The 24,053-nt window shown below is 31.0% G+C and overlaps 4 protein-coding genes and 1 long non-coding RNA gene across 6 annotated transcripts; 3 read left to right on the forward strand and 2 right to left on the reverse strand.

Moving 5' to 3' along the window:
- Positions 1 to 3,790: 3,790 nt before the first annotated feature.
- On the forward strand, positions 3,791 to 9,039 carry LOC122571214 (trypsin-1-like). The gene is made up of 6 exons (XM_043734672.1): positions 3,791 to 3,916; positions 4,657 to 4,771; positions 5,867 to 6,029; positions 7,066 to 7,274; positions 8,024 to 8,275; positions 8,366 to 9,039. Exons 1-6 carry the CDS (start codon positions 3,791 to 3,793, stop codon positions 8,485 to 8,487), a joined length of 987 nt encoding a protein of 328 aa, XP_043590607.1. The 3' UTR covers positions 8,488 to 9,039.
- A 213-nt stretch (positions 9,040 to 9,252) lies between these two features.
- On the forward strand, positions 9,253 to 16,596 carry LOC122571217 (trypsin-1-like). The gene is made up of 6 exons (XM_043734678.1): positions 9,253 to 11,770; positions 12,284 to 12,377; positions 12,968 to 13,130; positions 13,391 to 13,593; positions 15,364 to 15,566; positions 15,946 to 16,596. Exons 1-6 carry the CDS (start codon positions 11,708 to 11,710, stop codon positions 16,126 to 16,128), a joined length of 909 nt encoding a protein of 302 aa, XP_043590613.1. The 5' UTR covers positions 9,253 to 11,707; the 3' UTR covers positions 16,129 to 16,596.
- Positions 15,416 to 17,555, reverse strand: LOC122571218. The gene is made up of 3 exons (XR_006317990.1): positions 17,440 to 17,555; positions 15,928 to 16,112; positions 15,416 to 15,540 (listed from the first exon to the last, which is right to left on the reverse strand). It is a non-coding gene; the product is annotated as an uncharacterized LOC122571218 (long non-coding RNA).
- LOC122571215 (vitamin K-dependent protein C-like) lies at positions 16,783 to 19,551 on the forward strand. Of its 2 annotated transcripts, none has more exons than XM_043734673.1 (7): positions 16,783 to 17,577; positions 17,886 to 17,967; positions 18,048 to 18,216; positions 18,285 to 18,490; positions 18,639 to 18,850; positions 19,090 to 19,147; positions 19,306 to 19,551. In XM_043734673.1, exons 1-7 carry the CDS (start codon positions 17,485 to 17,487, stop codon positions 19,425 to 19,427), a joined length of 942 nt encoding a protein of 313 aa, XP_043590608.1. In that variant the 5' UTR covers positions 16,783 to 17,484; the 3' UTR covers positions 19,428 to 19,551. The 2 variants fall into 2 exon arrangements, with proteins under 2 accessions (XP_043590608.1, XP_043590611.1); XM_043734676.1 differs by having other exon boundaries at positions 17,543 to 17,577; positions 18,037 to 18,216.
- Positions 19,552 to 19,734: 183 nt separating this feature from the next.
- LOC122571212 (trans-Golgi network integral membrane protein 1-like) lies at positions 19,735 to 22,872 on the reverse strand. Its single transcript, XM_043734670.1, has 4 exons — positions 21,594 to 22,872; positions 21,463 to 21,498; positions 21,238 to 21,383; positions 19,735 to 21,132 (listed from the first exon to the last, which is right to left on the reverse strand). The coding sequence occupies exons 1-4, from the start codon at positions 22,681 to 22,683 to the stop codon at positions 20,986 to 20,988; spliced, it is 1,419 nt and encodes a 472-aa protein (XP_043590605.1). The 5' UTR covers positions 22,684 to 22,872; the 3' UTR covers positions 19,735 to 20,985.
- Between the last annotated feature and the right edge of the window lie 1,181 nt (positions 22,873 to 24,053).

A 24,053-nucleotide genomic window follows, 5' to 3' on the forward strand; every position in this document is an offset into this window, starting at 1 on the left:
GTGGGTTAGTGAAACCTCCAGTCGTTACCAACGACTCTTAATTCTTCCCGAAATGAAACAAGGAATCCCAACTCTTCGGGCTTATTAAATAAAAATAACTTTCAGAACATTTCGTTGCATTGAACATTTCATAATAATGATACAATGTTTATAAAAAGTAAAGTTAATCTGTATTATTAATTGATAATTAGTAATTATCGTTATTTATACAGATTGTTCTCTTATGTAATTTAAAGCTTCGTTATGAAGAAAGTTGCCAAAGTTTTCATCACGTATCACGATGAAGGTAGAATATTGTAAAAAGTAGAATTATCCTTGGTAATTGTTTTATATTTATTAAGGATGAGAAGGAAAGTTCCTCTTTAGTTCGCGAGAAATTTTTCATTCTGTGAATTATTAAATTTTAACGCCACTCTTCTCCGAATTTTTAATAATTTGTTACAGCAAAAACTATGAACATGGTACCACGTAAAATATTTGGAACTGTTGGGTAATTCATAAAGTGAAACTCATGCAAAGCTTTTATTCCGGGTCACACGATAACCTTTAGTTTATAAGAAATTCTTTATTCTTTGAATTACCGTATTTTAATGCAATTCTTCTTTCAGAACTTTAACTGTTTATTATACGAGGGATAAAGATATTACACTGTAAAAAATACACGAATATTAACCTGATCGCTGACGAATAAAAAATACCGATTTTTATTAGATAAATCATAAAGAAGAATACCAATATAACAAGGTTGGTAAGAAAATTTATGTGTTTTACAATTTTTGCACCAGTATACTTTCAGACAACGATTTAAGAAGCCTTAAGAGACGCTATACTAATTACAGATACTTTTAATATATAATAAAAAAGATACCTAAAGGAAATACAATATAATTTTCAAATAAAAGTTCTACAAAATGTTCTATTAAACCGAGTCGTTGTCAACGAAATCACAAAATACCGATTGAAAAACAACCCTGGTAGAAATTCTTGAGAACAGGAACTCTTATTATATGTCGTAGAAAGCACATGACGGTCAGAGGGCAGATATAAAGTAAACGCAAAGCCCTGAGTGTTCCAGCAGCAAGGAACTTTTTTAATAACATCTTCCCATGACAAAACTCGTATTCACCGCGTGATTTCATTTGTCAAGGATAGAAACACATTTACGTCGCCGTCCGTCCAGTCAGCCACTAGAAGAGAAATTTTTTGAAAGAGCACCGGAAACGTGTCTCTTTTATATCTCACCGAATGGTCAAATCGAATCGTACGAACAAAAGTAACGCGGCCGATTTCCACGGTGCGATCATCTCAAAAGATTATCTGCAGATGATTGCTTTCAATGTACCGTTGGTGGAAGAGTTGTAAAATAATAAAATCGGGTAGATATTAAGATTCCTGTATTTTAAGAGGCAAAACAATAATTTCGAATATATGTCGGGAGATAAAGTTCGAGATTCAGGTCAACATTATACTTCAGAGTCGTTTCTTTCTGAGTAATATATTATATTAGTATACATTATTACGTATTATTAAATTATATGAAAATATTTGTGTATAATATAAAATATAATATATATAATATAAAATAATATATAATATAAAATTATAATATAAAATATATATAATATAAAAATTTGTGTATAATATATGCATAATCGGGAAAGCATATTCTTCAATAAGAAACTGATAATTTACTATTTTTCACGTACATATATTCCAACGAAATTAGACATATCGATTCACGAACGAGATTTGCAATAGCGATTCATGAACAATTGGAGTTAGGAAAAATCAAAGTGCTTATATAAGATGTATGCGACTGTAACTATAGCTAGATTGCTCGATTCATATCAGGAATTAGTTTACGACCTCATTATATCTCTCTTAAGTATACCTCGATCGTCGTCCTTCCTCACGAACGTCTTATTCACGTAAATATAAAAAATCACTAACTTGAAGATTTGGAAAATTGATATTGGTATTGGTATTTGGAAAATTCGTAGCAGAATATATAAAAACTGTCAAATATATATATCGTTATAGAATTAATCTTTTATAGAACAATATAAGGTCTGTTTTTTTTTTTTTTTGTGACTTTAGTCACACTTTTCCAACAAACTATACTTATCTTCTTCAGCAATTTTTCGTCACTAGAAGAATTGCATGGAAACAAAAATAAATGATCGTGATACTGTGATATATTCCATGAAGCGAGTGGAATGAAACATTCTAGCTAATGTTCAACGTTTTCTCGTTGAAAAACGAAATCTTATTAATTAATCGATTCCGATTTCTCTTTCCAAGAGCAGCATAGGCTTCAATTTAACGTTTTAGTATTTAATAGAAATTTTTGACAAATCATCCTCCTTCAATATCGTATACGATATACAATATATTTACTGTCGAAAATGCTACGAAATTTCTTAACAATCCAATACATCGGTGTCAAAGTATTGCTGATAGTTAGATACTTGTATATCTTTCATTCGCAGAATTTATTTCTAGAATTTTTAAATTTCTAACCTCGAGAGATCGCCGAAAATGTTTCAGGCCTCGAATTTCTAACATTTACAACTGAAATGTTAAACAATTCCATGGTCTGTCGAAAGTAATTGCCATTGGAATATCAAACAGTTTCAAATTTTCGATTTCTATTTTAAAAAATTTCCTCTCTGTATTAAATCGAACGATCGATAGGATTTTAATTTTAATTAATATCGTAATTAGTAAACAGCGAATTTTTATACAAATTTCTATGGATATAACCGAAAAAAAGGAATTTAAATAGAAAGTTTTAAAATTAATTACTAAACCACTCAACAAAATGAACATTTCTCTTACTTTGGATACTTTATATATATTTTTTTATTCTATATATTTGGATATTTTATATACTATTACATGTTAAATGTTCATGTCCACGTTTTCACATTTTTTAAAATTTCCATAGATATATGAACATTTGCAACCCATTCATGGAAAATTCGAAGGTGCAAGAACGCGCACAATTCTCACGTAATATACAAAAATATAAAAATATAAATTATCAAGAGTAAATTACTCGTTACAAGATCAACAGCTAAAACAGCCTGTCTACATCCCACATTTTTATTCATCCTCGTGAAAATATGAATTAAAATAACTACCTGCAGCCTCGTAATTAGGTACATTTTGAAATAAATTTCTATTTAGATTGCAGACATAAAGATCCGCAGTTTGATAATCACACGTTAATTAAGATTAACCTAGATATTTTCTAAGTCTAAATCTTAATTAACTATCAATATTTTTAATGAATCAAATGCAAATATTATACAGCATCGAATAGACGGAAGACACGGTGCCATATAACGAATCTGGGCAGTCGCGTGACACGAATTCACGTCCATCTTGCCAATTTCGAAACGAGAGGATCATGTGCGATCGGCATCGCATACTGAATGGGAAGAGCAACAGGACATAGTGAAAGAACTTTCTTCGAGAGTGAGTCGAACACTCGATGTTGGTCTTGGTCTCGGCCAGTCTGACGTCTTCGTGGAAGCGCGGTGAAAGCGTCTGCACCACGTCCGCCCGATCTCCAGCAGCCTCTCGATTAAATCTAGGGGCAAATGTGAAGAAGACGAAGAAGAAGAAGGAGGAGAAAGAAATCGAAGGAACAGTGGAAGGTGTGCCGGTACGCGATAGAATGCACTATCATGGAAAATTCAGTGAATACATGGAGTGTCTAGGAAGGTTCGTCGACGAATGGGAAGACCTTCTACCGTGACATTTCTCCACAGTCGCTAACCGGAAGATGTTTCAACAAACCATATCGCGCGAAACATGGACTTTCGGATTAATCTTGTTACTTTTCGTTCATGTGACATGTTTGAATGTGAAGTTCCTGCAAAATAATTCGCTGACCACGTCGAATTTTAGTGTAAGTAATACATTTGATAGTGAAACTGCAGATTACGAGTGACGTTTAATGGGTGTTGCGAGTTACTAGAGTTTTAGACCTGTTGGCGGAGTTATCGTAAATTTTATTTGAATTCGGAAGAGCTTGCATAACATGCCTATGAAAATGAAGGAAAGTATTTTAAATATCTACATACAGATCGAAGAACGTAATGGAGGAATTATATATTCATAAAATTCATCTCCTTTGAATTTATTGTTGGAGTTATTAGGAATTTTCCTATACTTCGGAAGACTTTGTGTAAAACGCTGAAATATTTTAGTAGAACGAGGAATGTAATTGAGGAATTATAGATTTATGAAATTCGCGTCTCTTTTACACTTATTATTCGATTCACCGTAAATTTTAATTCACGTCGCAAGACTTTGTCCGATGCATTCATGAACAATTTCAAATATTTCATTACCATTACCAATTGATCCAAGAATATAATTGAGAAATTATCACACATATGTCTACGAAATTGAGGATAATTTTCAATCGCGATTTTATACTCGATACTTTTACTAGAATCAATTTTCTGAATATTATATTTATGAGTAATATACAAGATTCCTAGTTCGTTCGTGTAGAATCGATTTTAACGACGCAGGCCTTGACCCATAATTCAGATCGTGGTCACTTTCCCCGATCGTTCTTCTTGCTTATTCGAAATGGAGAGTGAACGTACAGCCGAAGAGTGACCGATGCATTTTTTTCAGACAACGAATTCGACTCGCAATCGAAAGGGCAAGTTCCTGTTTGATGAATTATTCGGCCTTGACATAAGTAGCAGCTTGGATGACGATGATGCTGTGTCAAGGAATTGTACATGCGGTAAGATTATACTGTATGCCAGATACGACACTTTCTCCTTCTTCCTTTTTCTGTATTTTATTTTCTACTTGAAACTACGCATTTTTAGAAATTGTTCGTGATTTTGCAGAAACGATTATTAATGATGAAAATATTCTCGGCAACGTTCTTTGAATTATAGCTGTACATCAATCAAGAAACGGTAAAAGCACAGTAGAAAGTTGTAAAATAAATTATGTTAAATATATCAGTTTGATATTGTCATTTTAAAGATATACGATAACGTTACAAAATAAAATTTCTTAAACCTATTTATTTTGCGATAATAAGAATTTCGTTAAAAATATAAATTATTCTAACAAATATTAGATTTATTAATATTCTATACATTAGAAATGTATGGATTTTATACGGATAAAAGATGTAGAGAGAGGGAGAGAGCAGTTAATTCAAGTCCAATATTTTAGTAATTAGAAATAACAAAATTAATAGAAAATACTAATAATAGGAATTAATAAATAAAATAATAACTTTAACAATATGAAATTAAGATGAATAATGGAAGAAAGGGATCAAGTCCGGAACAAATAGATACAGAAAGAGGATTTAATGAACAGGTAAAATATATTTAACTTAGATAAAACTGTATACCTTGTTTCTTATTAAAATCTTCATTATAATAGAAAGAAAATAATAATAATAAAAATCTAAATTACGTGACTAAAATCTCCCGAAGATAAAATATATCTAGAAACTAGTTTCACTTCCGTGGATCTTGACAAGGAAAAAAAAAAGTGGGGAGGGGGAAGAAAGAAATCTACGAACTAGTTTTCACAGCGTTCTGTCTGTCTTGCCTCTTCCTCATCGGCAAGGAACGAAAGTGCGATCGAAAAATCACTTTCCCCCACGCGACTTTGCAAACTTATTACATCACGTGACGGAATTTACACTTGACCATGTCCAGTGTAATAACGTCAGTCGGTACCTACATATGATTGCGTGCTAGGCTACCGATGTAACAGTTTACGGTAGAAAGCGTTTCTGACTATTTCCGGCTCCTACAGCGGTTGACAGTGACACGTAACAAGCAATAATGAACGATGAATTGCTTTTCAGAGTGCGGTATATCCAATCAGGAGGACCGAATCGTCGGTGGGCAACCAACAACCCCAAACAAATATCCGTGGGTGGCGAGACTCGTGTACGAGGGTCGCTTTCATTGCGGAGCCAGCCTCGTTAACAATGATTACGTTCTTACCGCTGCTCACTGTGTACGTAGGTAAGTTTCTTGGGCTCCTTCATAGAATTTTATTACGTTCTTATTTTCCTCCCTTTGAAACATTATTATTACAGTGCCTCTTAAAAATGTTTGAACATTTATCGTATAAAAGTTTTTATTACTGCTAGTAATTAAAAGCATTAGAACGCGTGCCAATGGTTAATACGAATTGGATACATTTTATTGGATACTTTTATTCTGTAATTATCTCATTATAAATCTATTGTTTCGTTCGTCTGTTACTCAATCGTGTCTTATGGCGCAATCAGTATTTCATACTGATAATGAAATTTCAAAATGTTTCTACGTTATAATACACACAGTATGTTCATAAAATGTTTCTATAACTGCTACGCAATTGTGTAGATACCTTTATTGAGCTTTTCCAACTTCCCACGTACGGAATGTTGTTGCGAGGGAGAACATGTTAAAAATTATTGTCAGTTCTTTTCTTTCTATGAAACTTTTATTATTACGTAGGATAGTTTGCTAGAAATGGAATGGAATATATTATGTAATATGGGAATATTGTTCCAACGATAGCGTTTTAAAGTTTCTATCATTTTTCTTGCGTAAGTCTTTACGCAGGATAAAGTAAAGTATGACCGTTATTGAAATAAAAAGATGCTGAATGAGCAGTCCTTCTCTTTTTCTGAACTTTGTTATTTTGTAGGTTGGATTATTTGAAATGAGATCGTTAAATGTCCAGAAGTTTTAGTATCTTAATTTACTTCACTTTTATTCTTCACTCCTATTTATTTGAAATTATATTTATTATTACAACAAATTATAATTTTTTTTTAAGAATAAAATCTATCTAAAAACTAAATTTACTATATATTCAATGATGAACGAAAATCATAAAAAATTAATTAGTCATCAATAATAGATTAAAAAGAGATTAATCTGTTCTCTGGTTTTCAATGTTTCATCAATGGATTTCCGATATTTTGGTCTCCGGAAAATAAAAAAGCATTGAAGAATGTATAGAATCTTTTTTCACGTCGTAACATATGAAATGTCACTTGTTTTTCAGATTAAAACGGTCGAAGATCCGCGTGATACTTGGTGATTACGACCAACATGTGAATACCGACGGAAAAGCCATAATGAGAGCAGTGAGCGCTATAATTCGTCACAGGAACTTCGACATGAATTCCTACAATCACGACGTTGCCTTATTGAAGCTTCGAAAATCTGTGAAATTTTCTAAAACTGTCAAACCAGTATGTTTACCTCAAAAAGGTAATAAAAAAAAAAAGTAAAAAGAGATGAGCAATTGTACGTTTGTTAATGTTTGAGAATATTTAATTCTCTTTAGTAAAATTATTACCGATATTAGAGAGTATTTTGAATGAAAATTACGATGTGTCGAGAAAAATATTGCAAAAAAAACAGGTTTTCTTCTCGGTACTGTTTTTAAATAGAATATAAAATTAAACACAAAATATTTAGAACATACAATTTTTTTATATTTCTTCCATTAAATATTCCACGTTGCCAGATAGAAATTTGAACAACGTTTCGAGCGATGTTCCAAAAATATATACAAGTGCATTCACCTTTTGTTACAATGGGCCATGTTAACATAAGAGATTAGCACTTTTGCAACCAATGATGTTTGCTACGCGTTTTCGTCAAGTGTATAGTCTTAGTTAAATTTTTCTGAAAGCCAAACCCAAAAATTCAACTGATACAACAACGTGTTTCTTAATATAAAAAAGACTAGAAAATAATAATAAATATTTAACTTTCTTAAATTAAATCTTCGTTCTTTTTCTAAAATACCCAAATTTGGGAAATGAATTGATTTAATAATTGAAATAAGAACTTGGAAAGTAACTTAGTTTATTTGATGGTTAAATTTGATAGCTAAAAACAAAAATTTATAAAAAAAATTTACAAAATAATTGCAATAAAATAACCTAATTAATGTTAAGGATTGCCTAGATCTTTCTTTTATAAAACACAAAAATTCATTGAAATAATTTCAGGTAGCGATCCGGCTGGTAAAGAAGGCACTGTGGTAGGCTGGGGGCGGACGTCTGAAGGAGGTGCGCTTGCTGGACAAGTCCATGAAGTACAAGTGCCGATATTAAGTTTAATACAGTGCCGTAAAATGAAATATCGCGCTAATCGAATCACGGATAACATGATCTGCGCCGGTCGAGGCAGTCAGGATTCCTGTCAAGGAGATAGTGGCGGACCTCTACTTGTGCACGAAGGCGACAGGCTTGAAATAGTTGGTAAGAAATTACTACAGCATCCTGTTTATCTTTTAACGCGCTCACTTTCGAATTATCAAGATGTATCTTTCAATATACTTTTCAATACAGGAATAGTGTCCTGGGGTGTTGGTTGCGGAAGACCAGGATATCCTGGAGTCTACACCAGGGTAACTAGGTACCTGAATTGGATCAATACGAATATGAAAGAAGGATGTATATGTACAAATTAAAAATGATCGAACGACCACCAACAACCATAATTGTACAAAAAATTTGTGAGACTATCCTCATAGGAAGCAATAATATTTTATAGTTCTATGTAATTATTTATTAATTTTCAAGCGTGTCTGTTGAGAATCGTTATATTTTTTTACTAGTATGATTTTACTAATTGATTAGGTATAAAATAGAAAATTACTTTAAAATGTATGTAGTTATAATCATAAATCATCTTCCATGTAATCGTGATTCTTATCTTTAAAAAACATTTTCTAATATAAAAGAATCGCTGCTCATGTTCTATTCGTAGCAAGGCTAAAGTCACAAAACTATAAGAAACTGTTACAAACTAGTGACTTGGCGATTCAGTTAATTGTCATTATCATATAAAGTTATTTTATACGTGAACGATAGATGTTGCTACTTTTTTATACTTTTATCTTGTACGTAATGTATTAATGAACTGTGACGTTAGAATAATCATTTAATAGTAACAAAGAAGAGATATTTTAATTTACCGCGCTATATAAAAGTATTCGTTTTAAAAAATTCAATCGTTCTTAAAGAAATGTAGAAAATAAGAGAACAACGTTGAACTTCGTTTAGTAAGTTGTTATACGTTTTAATTGAATTACAATCTGTTATGGACGTTTTTTTGTTTAATTCTATAATAAATATCTATGTTTTTCGTTTTCATTTGTTTTTAATAAAACGTAATTGCTCCCGGAAATTTCTTATTTTATATATAAATTTCTTATTTTCAAAATGCAATATATATGAATATTGTATAATTCGAAGTATGCTGGTGTCACACCTTTTGTTGCGTGAATGGCGGCTGAACGTTGCTAGAATAATTATCAGTAACGGTTTTCTGTCGAACCACGATTAAATTAATGAAGCTAACATTCTACTGAAATCAGGACGACAGCGTGTGCATTGATGCACCGTGTATGTATCTTTCAATTTAGTGCTCAATGATATAACGTTTGCTATGTAAATGTGTATATATATATATCTATATCCAAGGTAACACATAGCTTAACATTGATATTGGAACTGTTTGCGAGAGATAAATTTCACTTACAAAGTCACACGTAACGCGTAAAATGTATACTAATGCAATTAATTTTGAAATGTAATTTAAATGAGTTTCAACAGTGCAAATATTGTAATTGAAAATTCAAATGATATTCAATCTTCTTTCTTATATTTCTTTTAATTTCGATTTTTCTCTCAAGTATTAATATTTTAAGGTAATAACATTAATTGATATTAGTAATAACACATTAATTCTAATTAAAATTCCAATTATTTCTAGTTTCGAAATTATTGCTTTAGGATACTAACATTGGAATTCCTAAACAAAAAAATGGACCTTGAAATTTATATCCGCGACCATCTCTTTTTGCATAAAAATTACTCTTTAGGTAAGAGAATTTTTACTGAGGAATTTAATTATTTTAATGCAATTTCAAAGTTTCAGTTTCATAAATGTTGTGATTTTTTAAAATTATTTTAATTTAATTAAGATTATACAAATGTGTAAAGCGAACATTCTCCTAAAGCACCAATAAAAACTAAAAATCTCTTATTTTCTTCACTATAAAAATTACATCTTCTCAATCATGATACACATACAATAATTGTTACACATTTTGTTCATACAAAATAAGAATTGCGATTCATAATTTATTATTAATGTATTTAAAAGGTCTTTTCTCGCCCGCTCGTAAATATGACGTCATTCAACAACTATTCTTGTAATGTCGTTGAGGAAAACAGAATCGTTAAAAGTGAATTCTCGTCGATGATACCGTAAAATCGAAGAGCTCTTGTTTCTGCCACACATTCGAGATCGCAGATAAATGCCAAACGATATTAAATATATCGTAACTTGGTCGAAAGTGGAAAAACCAGACTTTAATCGGCATATCGAATAGTCTCATGTCTATCTCGAACCAATGGCACATTATTAATACAAAACGCTTGCGGTTCAACGGTACCGGTTGACGCGTCAGTATGTATAATAAAAGTTTTGCATATAATAAGATACAGATAGGTATTCATAAACGTCTTCTCCCTTTAAATCTGCATAATACATTCGAGGCATTAATTTTTGGGCGCGTCTCGATCACTTACACGACATGAATAAGTGAAAGAAAAACATTTTCTTTCTTGAATGTCGCAATGTCATGTTTGAACAAATAACGTATTCCGTGGAATTAAATAATACGTGGTTGTTTTAAAGACCAAATAACATAATCTAATTTTTAAATTACTTATCATACAATTACATAATCTAATTAGTATTTTTTAGAAAGACGTTTACAGTATTAAAATATCGTATATGATTTCTTTGACATTCTATACATTATGTACCAACATCGTCAGCATTAAATCATGAAATTTTTTAAAAATGTACTTTTTATTCATTCTATTCTAATTTTCTTCTCATTAATCATCGTCTATTTAAAATTCAAATAAACTCCAATTTAATCACACTTATATAACATACCGGATTAATTAATTCAATAAATGTAATAGTGACTTTCCAATCAATATATATGTACATATATTAATATCTAACAATAAATATAGGTAATAAACACATTTACAAGGAATAATAGACACCTTTACACTTAGTTAATATCTTTACCAAAAACATAAAAATGACTGGCTAATAAACACACTGTTTGATCAGTGTAGTAATTATAACATATACATCAATTTCTGTAAATGATACACACAAAAGACGAGCATTAAATTCAAATCACTCCTCATATTCTTCCGTAACCTCTATAATCATACCAAAAAGTATTGAATTATATTTAGAATCTGTGGTTAAGTCCATGCCCGTGGAAAGAGAAAAAACAAGATTACAGCTATCGATGGCAACCATTGAAAAGTTAGCGTGACCCTGATGACGGTCAATAACAGTCATCCGTAATTCGACCCTGAACGTGAACCCGAACTGGTCAGGTACTGTCCAGTCGCCGACCAGTCGGTCGTGCCCTCCTTCTCTTCTGGAATAGCAATTACCTCTTCGACCTGAGTCGTCCTCAGTCGCCGTGGGACACTGGCGATAGTAACTCCCAGCTAGGGACATGTCCGTAACTCGTTCCTGACAGCGCCCGCGCGGAGGATCCTTCATCAATAAAGAATCCTTCCTGTGGAACGTGACGCGTGAAACTTCACACGGATAATAACACGGACTAAATTTGATCACGGAAAATGAAGTTTTCCCAGTGCGTTGTATTATTGGTCGCTCTGTATCTGGCCTCAGAAACTTGTCAAGTAAGATCTTCTTCCTGATAAAATTTCCTTGGACTGTGATATTAGTATGATATCATTAATATTAATAGAAGTGGTAATTTTCGAAATATGGAATACTATAAAATAGTAAAAGTTTGTTAATACTTTTTCATTGATTGATTCTACTTATGAATTCGCTTGAAATTAGACAATTATAGAATATTATAAAATAATGAAATTGTTTTAATATTTTTTATGATTCATGATAATAGTGTAGATTTAGTGGTCTGGTAGGTTTGTTGGTACATTTAGGTTTAGGTGCAACGTAAGTGGGCGACGATCTGCTATGGTTTACAATTATTGAAATTTAAATACCTAATGTAAACAGATTACATAGTTGAACGATTTCGTACAAAAATGATACACGATGATTAATTAATAGAAATCATGATAACGTGGTATAATATGAATCAAATTTTGTTTTTAAAAAAGAAATGTTAATTCTGTTAGATGATAATAAACTGATGTTGAGTTAGAGTTACGTAAAACTTTTAGGCAAGTACTTTCGGTGAGAGGGTGAAAAACTTTTTTGGTATTTTTGGTAACAAACCACCGTACGCCATGGAAGCACCTGCACCTTGTTACTGTAGTAAGTACAGCTTCTATCTTTGCTAACAATATAGAAAATAACGAGTTACAAATGACGATATAAAATTCGGTTACACAGTACTGAGAATATTCGAAATACTTACTTAATTACAATATTCACTATTGAAATCTTATGTAATTTTAAATAATTATCATACATAAATAATTGAATACAATATTAAATTTTCATCACTATAATGTTAGTAAATATATAAATACTCGTATATAATAAATACAATATCATCTAGTACAAAATAAAATTACTATTGCTAACTGAGAAACTAAAATTCTATTACTTAAATGTTACTTATCGGTACTGTTTATATAATGAATACATAACCACACTCACTAAAACAAAAAGCAGTCACAGAAAAGGCACTAAATTTCTATTCAACGCTATTACTTAATCCCAACACCGTTACAAACACCAACATTACATTAAATTCTAAATTCCATCTTAGCATTAAATTCCAATCGATATTGTCAACTTATCGTGATTATTATCCTATCTTTCGTTACCGTTATGAACTGCGTTGTCCATTTAAGAGAACCAGGTTGTTAACACCTTTACCTGTTCAAACTATGTATTAGGTTGCGGTCTGCGGAACGAAGAAAGCCGAATAGTCGGTGGTCAGACTACTCGCATGAATGAATTCCCATGGATGGCCAGGCTTTCGTATTTGAACAAATTCTACTGTGGTGGAACGTTGATTAATGATCGCTACGTCCTGACCGCGGCTCACTGTGTCAAAGGGTAAGCATTCACTGAAAAATAAGCAATAACCCTCTGTAATATCCACGTGACTTGCACTTTACGTACTCGTATATCTATATTTCCAAATTTTCGAAAATAAAACAAAATTCTAGTTGCTACAGGATTTCTATAGCTTCGGGTGTTAAAATCTCCAGAAAAATAATTGATAGAACAAAACGTTTCGAATCTCTGATTTAAGTTACCAGCGATGATTCAGTTCTCCAGAGAAGCATGATCAGCTTTGCTAGCCCCATTTTCAGGTTCATGTGGTTCATGATCAAGGTCACGTTCGGTGAACACGACAGGTGTACCGAAAGAGGAGCTGAGACCAGATACGTGGTCAGAGTGTTAACCGGTGATTTCAGTTTCCTCAATTTCGACAATGACATCGCGCTTTTACGACTGAACGAAAGAGTGCCTCTCAGCGACACTATAAGGCCCATATGTTTGCCAACAGAAAAAGGTACGACTTTTACTTTTCTTATTACATTAAACGCAAATATTGCTAACATTTTTACTTTCTTTTGACTAATTAAATTTGTGTGTCAAAATGTTATATATATAATTGCTAATGTTACTAGTATATTATTATTTTTATTATTGATATTAAAATATTATATTTATATTAATATTGCTAACGATAAACAATAAGGTATAGATTATTAGTGTGCTAATAACTAGTGCATAATCTTTTGAAAAAACAAAATAATTATTTTTCTTCCAAAAATCGTTGAAGTTTTCCAAGAAATTTCTATGACTCATAATATCGCATTCATCGTGCAATAAACACGTGTAAAATGCGCTGCGATAAATTATAACTGATATTAATGATATTAATGATAAATTTTTGATAAATAAAAATTTGATATTAATGATTAATGATAAAATTTTCAAACTTGTTTCACAACAAAAGTCTATAGTCTACAACTTGTAATTTGTCAATTAATTAGTAAATTAGTTGCTAAATTATTGTGTAAGAGAGCATTATTAATATAAACTTTTGAGAACGTTCATCATTTGAATTCCGTTATTCTTAAAAACTCTTTTCAATTTCGAAACACATTTATCGCATTTATTTTAACTAGAAACCTAAAATTTCGGACGATCAGAATTAGCATACGAATGACAAAAAAATTGACCTACTTCTATGTTAAAAATTTTAACGCAAATTCTTCTTGTATCGATCTTCATCTGTTTAGTCGAGGGCGTGTCATTTCTCCTATCGATCAACATGTTTTTGTTTAATTCTATCAAAAAAAGTGTGAACGAATTCCTATCGTTAAACTCTACCAAGTACTTACAGAGATAATAAATTCACACGTCAACCACAGACATCTCGGCTTTAGCAATGCGCTACTTAATAAAGCCAGCATAACTCGAATCTATGAGATATTGCTACATTAATCTTCTAACTACAAACTTAAGCTTTCACAACAGAAAAATACACGGCCTCACAAATGATTTAATGCATCCTCTGAAATTATCTCATAACCACATTTTCCTTCTCCACGGTCATCAAAACAAAAACAACTAACGATTAAAAATATCCAACACAGACCATCATATGATCTTCACTTCAAATAAATTCAGTGTTATTATTGACCAGTACCCATATAAGAATACGAGTAAGTAGAAGGTCATCTTTTCTTAAAAACATCTAAAACAGAAATATGCAGATGGAAAATGTACTTTCCCCGCTGTAAAATTGTGGAAACGATTAAAGTACTCCTACAAAACGCATACATCCTGAATGCATCTACGTCAATGGCTGTCGATAATATTTTAATTTAAAACCTAGCATGGCAACTTCAAAGAAAATAAAATAAATAAAATAACTACATCGATCGAACACATATCGTTGCATGTTTCATTCGATAATCGCATTATTTACTGGCTGATTCATGAAGGGGCTGAATTGCAGGCAGAAATTAGTCAACATACGGGTAGCTTTCGCGAATGCAACCGCGTGATAACGGGCCATTTCGAATCATAACTCGATGAAAAAACGCGGTAGCAATCGTTACCCGAAATTGCATAATTCGTGTCAAGTGACTAGGTGAAAAGTGCAAGTGGATCAAACCGAATGGCTCAAATACGAAACGTTCTAGCCAGCTATGACACAGGTATAGGTCGTTCGCATGTTTGTTCGCATTGCATCGTAATCTGGCTCTTACTCTTTCTGTTTGATAATTGTTTCCATCGTTGCATATACGGGCCACGTTAATGTTTCCAGATAAGCAATACGTTGGAACGAAAGCAATCGCGTCCGGCTGGGGTACCTTGTACGAGGATGGGAAGCCATCTTGCCTGCTGCAGGAAGTCGAGGTACCGGTTATGAGCCTTCAGGATTGCCGTAACACAAGCTACAGTCCACGTATGATCTCTGATAACATGATGTGCGCTGGATATCCTGATGGGAAAAAGGATTCTTGTCAGGTAAGATCTGAATTTCTTATCAATATTCAAATATTGATCATTCTGTACGGAAGTATCTTGACATATACACGCAGTGGATAAAACTTTAGCAGAAAATTACTTAGATACAAAAAAAAATTCTTTTACGGGGTTATAATTATCTCCATTTATCTTCATTTATCCCACCGCAGTAGATTAGGATACATTTGAATTAAAATTGATCACGTACAATATCAATTAAGGATTCTAAATAATTAAATATTAAGAATTCTGTCGGACGGTTTGTACTATATACACCTTAGACCTATCGTCATAGATTCTAAATCGATAGTACAACTATGCAGAAATTATGCCTTCAAAGAAATTATAGATGAAATTATACATTTTTCTTTTCTTCAAGGGTGATAGCGGAGGACCACTCATAGCCGCACGCGAAGACAAGAAATACGAACTCATAGGTATAGTATCCTGGGGAAACGGATGTGCTCGACCAGGATACCCTGGCGTTTACACAAGAGTCACACGATACATAAACTGGATAGTTTACCACTCGCGAGAGGGATGTTTCTGTGAACAAAATTAAGATCAATTGTTATATGTAACAACGTGGAAAGCAATAGATTTCTCTGTATTATATTAATTATTATTATGAAGCAACATTGAATCGGGATAAATACAAGTTTCATCATGACGTCATTATCGATGATGGACTTTGAAATACATAGAGACATCAAGTCGATTTTCTTCGGATATTAATTAATACTTAGTTTCCAAAGTCATTAAAAACGTATTTTGTTAATATATTTTCAACATCTCAACAAGTAAATATAATTTTTTTGGATATTGCTACTTTTATTAATATTCATGTAGAGAGTAACTTCTACACAAGCAAATGTTTATTCTGCTTTTTGACAAACCTTTTTCTAAGAGAATGTAAGTAATGTACGAATTACTTTGCTAGGTATTACTTAAAAAGTATTCATAAAATACTCAAACATTCCCCGTACATGATCTTTCATCTAAAAAAAGAGGACTAATTACAATTATTACGAATTAAAAGATCATTTGAGTGTTACACGATCTGCTCAAATACAAAGAAAAATTATAATCATTTTAAAAATGAAATAATATGCTCAATGACAAGATAGTCAATAAACGTTTCTATTATACAAATTATACAACAATTATCAATACACTTTATTTCATCCTAATAACAATTTAAAATCTATAACACTTTAAATATACAAATAATTCAACGAACATGATAAAGCATATTTAGACAATTAAAAGGATCGAGACAACAAATAATGCGAAGATTGTAATTTACAATATAAATGGGTTAACTTCCTGTCGATCGAGCCCACCAATCGGCACGAGAATTTCTATTGTTTGAACAAGAAATCGTATGAGTCAATTCCTATTATATGAACTACCTCCATTAGATTCACATAAATATAATTCTACTGTACTCTTAAACTTCCGAGATCCACAAAAAGCAGAGTTGATCAGTATAATTAGTCAATGCGACTCAACCATAGCCTATTTCAAATCGATAGAAAGGATTACGCTCTCTTGACAAATCTCTGCATAGAAGGATAAGTCGACGCGTATGCAAATCAAAGCTCACGATCGGGATACTATATGTGTCAAACGTACATGTACCATTTCCATGGATTGGTCCATCATACGATGCCTGAAATAGCCTAACGGTACTATACTAACCGGTTATAAACCGGTTATAATTCAAACGAAAACGAAACAAGCAAAAACAAGATCGGCATCCTTTGGTCGATACCGAGGAACCACTTGTTAGTACGTTTGACATTGAGGAAAAAGCGTTGTATATTTTTCAAGATGCGGGCAACGATAATCCCGCTATACAAGACAAACCAACCGTTTAACCGGGACCAGTATCGTTTCGACAGCTGAGAGAAAAGTCATGAAGCTGCAAAACTTCCTCAAATATATCTTTTGTGGTTTGCTGTTGGTGCTCACTTCGAGGTTCATTCACTGCAATAAATTTAATTCATCCGTAAGCAATCTTACAATAATTTAGATAGAAAATTATTACGAGTACTATACTTTTGATATTTTGTATTATTTTGATATATTACACGCATTCTGTGCATTTTTGTAGCTTTAAATATTCCACAAATACATAAAAATCTACAGTCTATGGATAATTTAATTTAATTAGGCCTAAATTGATGTAAGCCTTAAGATGTAATTTTAAGCCTGAGTTTCTAAAGAATGACACAACAAGAGAATAAAATATACAAGTAAATTTCTGTATTCATATATAAATATACTTTCTAAAAATTTTTGTGTTGATTTCATTAGGACATAGGAGATGACGAACTGCGGCAAACACGAGGCATTCTGGACTACCTGCTTGGGAGATTTAAAACATGTGGCAATTGTCGTAAGAAAACACTTCCATTTTTTTTACGATATAAATTACGTACGTATTCTTCGTTGATTATCGGTGTAGTTTATTTACAGTTTGCGGAAGACCGAATCGATTTGTTGAGGCACGGTTCCTTGGTGGAGAGTACACGAAGGCTCATGAATTTCCCTGGCTTGCAAATATTCACGTGAAATCAAAATTACTTCTCAGCGGAGTTCTAATAAACGATCGTTATGTTTTATCCTCTGCTAGCCAACTCATTGGGTTAGTAAATAAAATAAAGGTGACGTTATTAAAAATTTTATATGATAACTTATCGATCTCGTGTATAGTGTAACCACGCCGGAAGTAAAAATATCTTTTGGAGAATACGATCGATGTAACTTGGATGTATCATCGACAACAGTTAGCGTTGAATCTTTGGTTCTATATCCGGAGTATAACGTAGAATCACGTGCTCATAACTTGGCATTGATGAAGTTAAGTCAGCCGATTAAATTCGAGAGAAGAATCTCTCCCATTTGTTTGCCAAACCCAGGTATATATCTGTTATAACAAGTTTACACAATTACTGTTAATATTAAACGAAATTGACCAATTTTAAGCTCAATTTATAATACATAGATTTATGTTTAAGCATAAGTATTATTATTAATACAACGTATACTATGATCTACATGTTCCAGGTTCGACTTATCTTGGACAAGTTGGAACTTTGGTTGGGTGGATAGTGAGCACAGAGGAAGATACGAACAACAATCAGACTTGTCGACCGCGAAAATTGGGTCTTCCAATTTTGGGACACGACGAGTGTATTAGATCTGGCATAAATCCTACAAATTTTCACAACGATTCCGGCTGTGCTGGAATATTAGGTGGAAGCTCTATTGTATGCGAGGTATGTTAACTTGTCGTCAGTATTATCTTGCTAATTGTTTACAAGTTCTATTAATATCGAAACTCTCTAATTAAGTACAGATATAAAAGGTAATTATTAACGAACCATTAGATAATAAGAATACCATTAAATTACTAAATTTCAATCGAGAAGAATTTATCTTTCTTTTTGATTTATATTTTATTTTATATGACTTTGCAATAATTTGTATCAATAAAATATGAAAATATATTTTTCAGAACGATGTAGGTTCTTCAGTGCAATATCGTTCATATGCTGGAGTATATGATCTAGTCGGTACGTATATCATTTATGATATAATTATATGAGTCACTCAAATAACCATAGTTGATAATTTTATTACAATTATCTAACTATGATTATATAAATCATTCACGACTGAAATTGTATATACTAAACTAGTAAATTAATAAGAGACATTCTACTTCATACAGGTATAATTTCGGATGTAAATAAATGTGGTAGCATCCCTGCCATTTCGATATTCACAAGAGTTGGTCCACATCTAAATTGGATATTACAACAAACCAAAGATGCGTGCTATTGTCCAAAATAACAGATCATAGTTATTGAACTACGATCATCTCTCTCTTGTAAATATAATTCTACTGTATGGTATTCTAAAGTTTTAGAAAGAATATGTAGATCCATTAGTAAATAAACTTCTAAATAAGAAAAGATTAATTGTTTCTAACAACGATTTTATAACAAAGAATATACTTATGAAAATTATATAATGTATGCACCTACAATGTACGTTCACTTTGTTGTATGAAATTTATTACATGCTCGATGTCGGCACTTGCATAATATTTTTATAGCATATGCGTGTATAAGTGGACGGTATTTCCAATCATGACAAATTAGTTTGGTATAATTCTTGATAAATGTTAATGTACAATAACTCATTGAAATGACCTAAGTTTGATACAAATATATAGATACATACGTATAAACAGCAGAATACTTTGTGCACCGAATTCGCTTAAACCTAGTACATACATACAATAAGTAATTGCATTGCTTAGATATTTCGAACATTAATGATAATACACACGAATTTTCGGATTAACGAATGTAACATAAGATTATAAAGTTTTCATTATAATATAACATTCAGTCGCATACTATATCGAAAATAAAAATTATAATTATAATATATTAATACTGCAATATATAATATACATATATCATCGAAGGAACTGTTTGCAAAAGTGTACCATAAAGTTCTAGAGCTACTGCTGATTCTACATCTATACAACTTTAATCTGTAAATAAATATAATAAACGGTAGGAAGGTAAAACAAATGAAATTTAAAAAGTAAAGTATTACATAAACCTTAAAAAATTAATATAGAAGCCTAGATATACTATGTAAGTGACATTTTTTCTTACCAGTGATTTTATTTCACTGATTTATATTAATATTTACATCATTGCCTGCAATTTTGGTGTAACAATTTCGTCGAGTTAAAAGAAAAATGTATCTTATTGGTAAAATATTAAAAATCGTCTCCAATATAAAAAAAAATTTTAAATACAATATGTGCCAAACTAATTTTCTAAAATGATTTGTAGTTTTTAAACGAAAAAAGCGAAAATAATAATGTAAAATAATATAATAAATCTTCTAATGGGTTCGAAAGTATAAATTTAAATCTACATATTCCTAATTGTACAAGATTACGATAATGTTTAAGTTTAAAATTACTTACATATTCAAAAATTAATAAAGCTAATATTTATTTACTTTGTATAATATCGATAATATACTGCAAAAAAATTATATTTTAATGCAATTGTAACCAATAAGAATATATATATGTATGTATGTGCTGAAATATGTAAACAACTGATTAAAACACATATTAAAAATTTACTGAAAAGAAAAGGTTATTGAACGTAAATTAGAAATAAACGAAATATTTAGCTATTACAATTGAATATTGCATTATTTAGTAACAACAAACTTTAAAATAACAAGAATTAGTGGAATATCGACAAAGAATTAATTTGTCAAAAGTGAAGTCATATTACAATGGAAATATACTTCAGTACAAAATATGTTACACAAGTACTATTATACAGTAGCTTTAAAATATTTGATACATGCATTAATATATGACATGGGTCACATTTGCATTACATTGTGATGTAACTGCTTCTTCAAGTGTACAATCTAATTTAGTATAATTAATTGTACTCGGTCGTCGTCTACCGCGATTACGTGATCTTCGTCCTTCCAATACAATAGCTAATATCTGCAACATTAAAATACCAAGATATCAATAACAGAAGTGAATAAAATAAGATATAATATAAAAAAGATAAATATAATATAAATATATCATAAAATTATTACGTACCTTCTGTTTATTATGATAACCAATGTATGCAGCTATTGAGATTAAGGAAATTATACTGAAGTAAGTAAAAAAGTGGGATTCTTCATCTGCATTGATATTGTAACTAGACATTATCTTCTGTTCAGTTATACCCTGACCTTGATATGCTATTATGAAAATATATATTCAATATAAATACATTAAAATATTAAGAAGTATAAAAGATTTTATTATAAAACATTTTACCTGTATCCTCAGGCTGTTCAGGTCTATTATTTGGATCTAAAAATAAAATATACATTGAATTTAAATGTTTAATGGATCATACGTAAAAGTAAAAATACAAAATTTTAAGTAATAATGGATTTGATAAGTACCAATAGATAATTCATGACCTTGCACGTGGGAATTCCATTCAGGGCTAAAACCTTGTTCCTGAGTGTTTTCTGATAATGTACTTGTTGTGACATCCTCATTGTCATCATTCTTATTTCCTCCATCTTCATTATTTACAAAATTTGTATCAGTTATCTCTTCTTTTCCTATCCCTACTTTGCCATTACTTTTAGGCGGTGGTTCTATATCTTCAAGAACCTCATCTTTTCCATTTTCTGACTCCTTTCTTCTATAGCCTGTCAGAGATGTATTGATACCATCGACGTTACTTTCATTAGATTTTATAGAGAATTTAGTATTATTCTGTTTTCCTTGTACTAGTGGCATAGTTATAACAGCCTTAACATCAGTATGTCTATCTATTTGTGTTTTATTTTTATTATCATCATTTCCTTTTAATGCTTCACTGGAAGGTTTGTCTGTTCCTGGACTAGCATGCTGTATTTGTGGATCTGGTTTTACATCTTTATCATCTTCCTTCTTATTCGTGTCACCTTGAGACTTATTATTTTTATTTATTTGTTTTGTATCACTAATATGTTTGTTCCATGCTAATATCGCACAAAGTGGAGTAAATTTACCTGATTTATCAAAGCACTCCTGATAGCAGAAACGTAAAGACTTTATATATGATAACTGACGTTCCACTTCTTTATATGCAACATTAATGTCACTAATATTGTCACAAAATTCATCTTTATCGCTTTCTTTTTCACCAGGGACCAAACTTTGAATATATGAATAAAATGTAGTCGTATTATTATATTCCTTAGGAAATTCATTAGAGTGACAAACTTTATACAATCCATCAAGGAATGCAAAACATAAAAGAATATTCGTTGACTTTAAATCATGCTCATCCACAGAATATGTCAAATTATTACAAACTGATGTAATATTATTTTCGTAAAAAAACGGTTGTACATTACAAGTTAAGTAATTCCCAGCTTTTATTACATCTATAATACGTAAGGTTGTTGGTGCACTTAGTACATCTGACACTTTCATACAGTAAAGAAAAAAAACGAATATAGTAAAACCGAAAAGTGAACGAATTGCGTAGTTTTCCATAATTCCTTTATCTATAAGGTCAATATTCTATATCACTTTTAATTTCCTCAGTAATCACTTCAACACATCTATTACTGCGAGTACTGTATTACTTTTTGCGATTATAATGAACATAACCTTTCGCAATTTAATTTGATACTAACCCCAACTACGTATTTAATATCATAGAATTTTACATATGCGCCATCTTTCTTCTGGATTAAGCATACGTAACCTAAAAAGTCGTTTTAGTAATTAAATCATTTTGCGTAATGTATAAAAGGTTTACAATTGAACGATAATATAACGTTTTCTTTCTTCTTATATTAATATATATGTATATATATAATAAATAAAGTTTTGATTCGCAATATATTTTACATATAAATATGCGATTATTCTTGTAATTGCTATTTTTCGCGATGAGTAATCTACAAGAATCAATGTTAATGTTTGCGAAGAAAACATTAGAAAATTTCACATTTATTTGAAATAACATTAATGTTTATGGTACAATACCATTTATTTCGTTTCCAAAATTATTTATTTTATTGATTATATTAATCACGAATAATGATAACAATGTATATATAATCCATTTTATAAATGATAATAATAATTAATAGGATCTATTAATAATAGGATAATATCTAATCTAATAATAAGAAAGAAAAATAATCTATAAAAATACTCTAATAATAAGAGAGAAGCCAATAGATAATTGAAAAAAATATTTATATATATATGTACATCTCTTCCATCATAATTTAGTGACAAAATTGCTAACAGACGTATAAAATTAATATCAAATTGATAGAATAATATAATATGGAATGTATTTTATAGAAAATAAGTAATTCCTATGATAATAAATTAAAGGACAGTTTTCTAGGATCTAAATTATCCCAGTAACTTATTTATTAAAATTTGTATAAATGCTAAAGCCTTTCACATTATTAGCATAATAAATGTTTTTAAAAATGATAAAACATAAAGCTTTCCATCTGTTAAGTCACGTGAGATGGTCCGTGCGACGTCCTTCATTGTCTGACCGTCAAGGTTGACGCACGGATCATCCCACGCGACGTAACACCATCCCCCCAGATTAGCAGTAATCTGAAATTAATTGTAAACTATCCAAAGTACATTCAAGTGATTCACATCGAAGTGACTCTACGAATGATTATTAAAAATAAAACCACGCTATGTACAATTAATAAACATTACATCTACATTTATGTAGATACATAGATTCCAAAAAAGTAAACAAAAGAATCACGACAGTCCCACATGTATAGTGGCTAATATCTCATTCGTTCTTCGTTAAACGTATATCACGAGTGAGCGAACAGTAAAGTGATAGGAATGAGTGGGGACAATAGTTAAGAGTT

This window comes from Bombus pyrosoma, linkage group LG9 (assembly GCF_014825855.1).
Source record: "Bombus pyrosoma isolate SC7728 linkage group LG9, ASM1482585v1, whole genome shotgun sequence".
Taxonomy (NCBI): domain Eukaryota; kingdom Metazoa; phylum Arthropoda; class Insecta; order Hymenoptera; family Apidae; genus Bombus; species Bombus pyrosoma.

Bases quoted from the DNA above. Each gene is read 5' to 3' on its own strand.
- LOC122571212 (XM_043734670.1), bottom strand. From the start codon at position 22,683: ATGGAAAACTACGCAATTCGTTCACTTTTCGGTTTTACTATATTCGTT. The intron at 21,384-21,462 runs GTAAAATGTTTT...TTTTCATAATAG, and splicing joins TGAACAGCCTGAGGATACAG to CATATCAAGGTCAGGGTATA. The intron at 21,133-21,237 runs GTACGTAATAAT...TTAATGTTGCAG, and splicing joins GTTATCATAATAAACAGAAG to ATATTAGCTATTGTATTGGA.
- LOC122571214 (XM_043734672.1), top strand. From the start codon at position 3,791: ATGTTTCAACAAACCATATCGCGCGAAACATGGACTTTCGGATTAATC. The intron at 3,917-4,656 runs GTAAGTAATACA...CATTTTTTTCAG, and splicing joins TGACCACGTCGAATTTTAGT to ACAACGAATTCGACTCGCAA. The intron at 4,772-5,866 runs GTAAGATTATAC...ATTGCTTTTCAG, and splicing joins GTCAAGGAATTGTACATGCG to AGTGCGGTATATCCAATCAG.
- LOC122571217 (XM_043734678.1), top strand. From the start codon at position 11,708: ATGAAGTTTTCCCAGTGCGTTGTATTATTGGTCGCTCTGTATCTGGCC. The intron at 11,771-12,283 runs GTAAGATCTTCT...TAAAACTTTTAG, and splicing joins TGGCCTCAGAAACTTGTCAA to GCAAGTACTTTCGGTGAGAG. The intron at 13,131-13,390 runs GTAAGCATTCAC...CCCCATTTTCAG, and splicing joins GCGGCTCACTGTGTCAAAGG to GTTCATGTGGTTCATGATCA.
- LOC122571215 (XM_043734673.1), top strand. From the start codon at position 17,485: ATGAAGCTGCAAAACTTCCTCAAATATATCTTTTGTGGTTTGCTGTTG. The intron at 18,491-18,638 runs GTATATATCTGT...TACATGTTCCAG, and splicing joins CATTTGTTTGCCAAACCCAG to GTTCGACTTATCTTGGACAA. The intron at 18,851-19,089 runs GTATGTTAACTT...TATATTTTTCAG, and splicing joins GAAGCTCTATTGTATGCGAG to AACGATGTAGGTTCTTCAGT.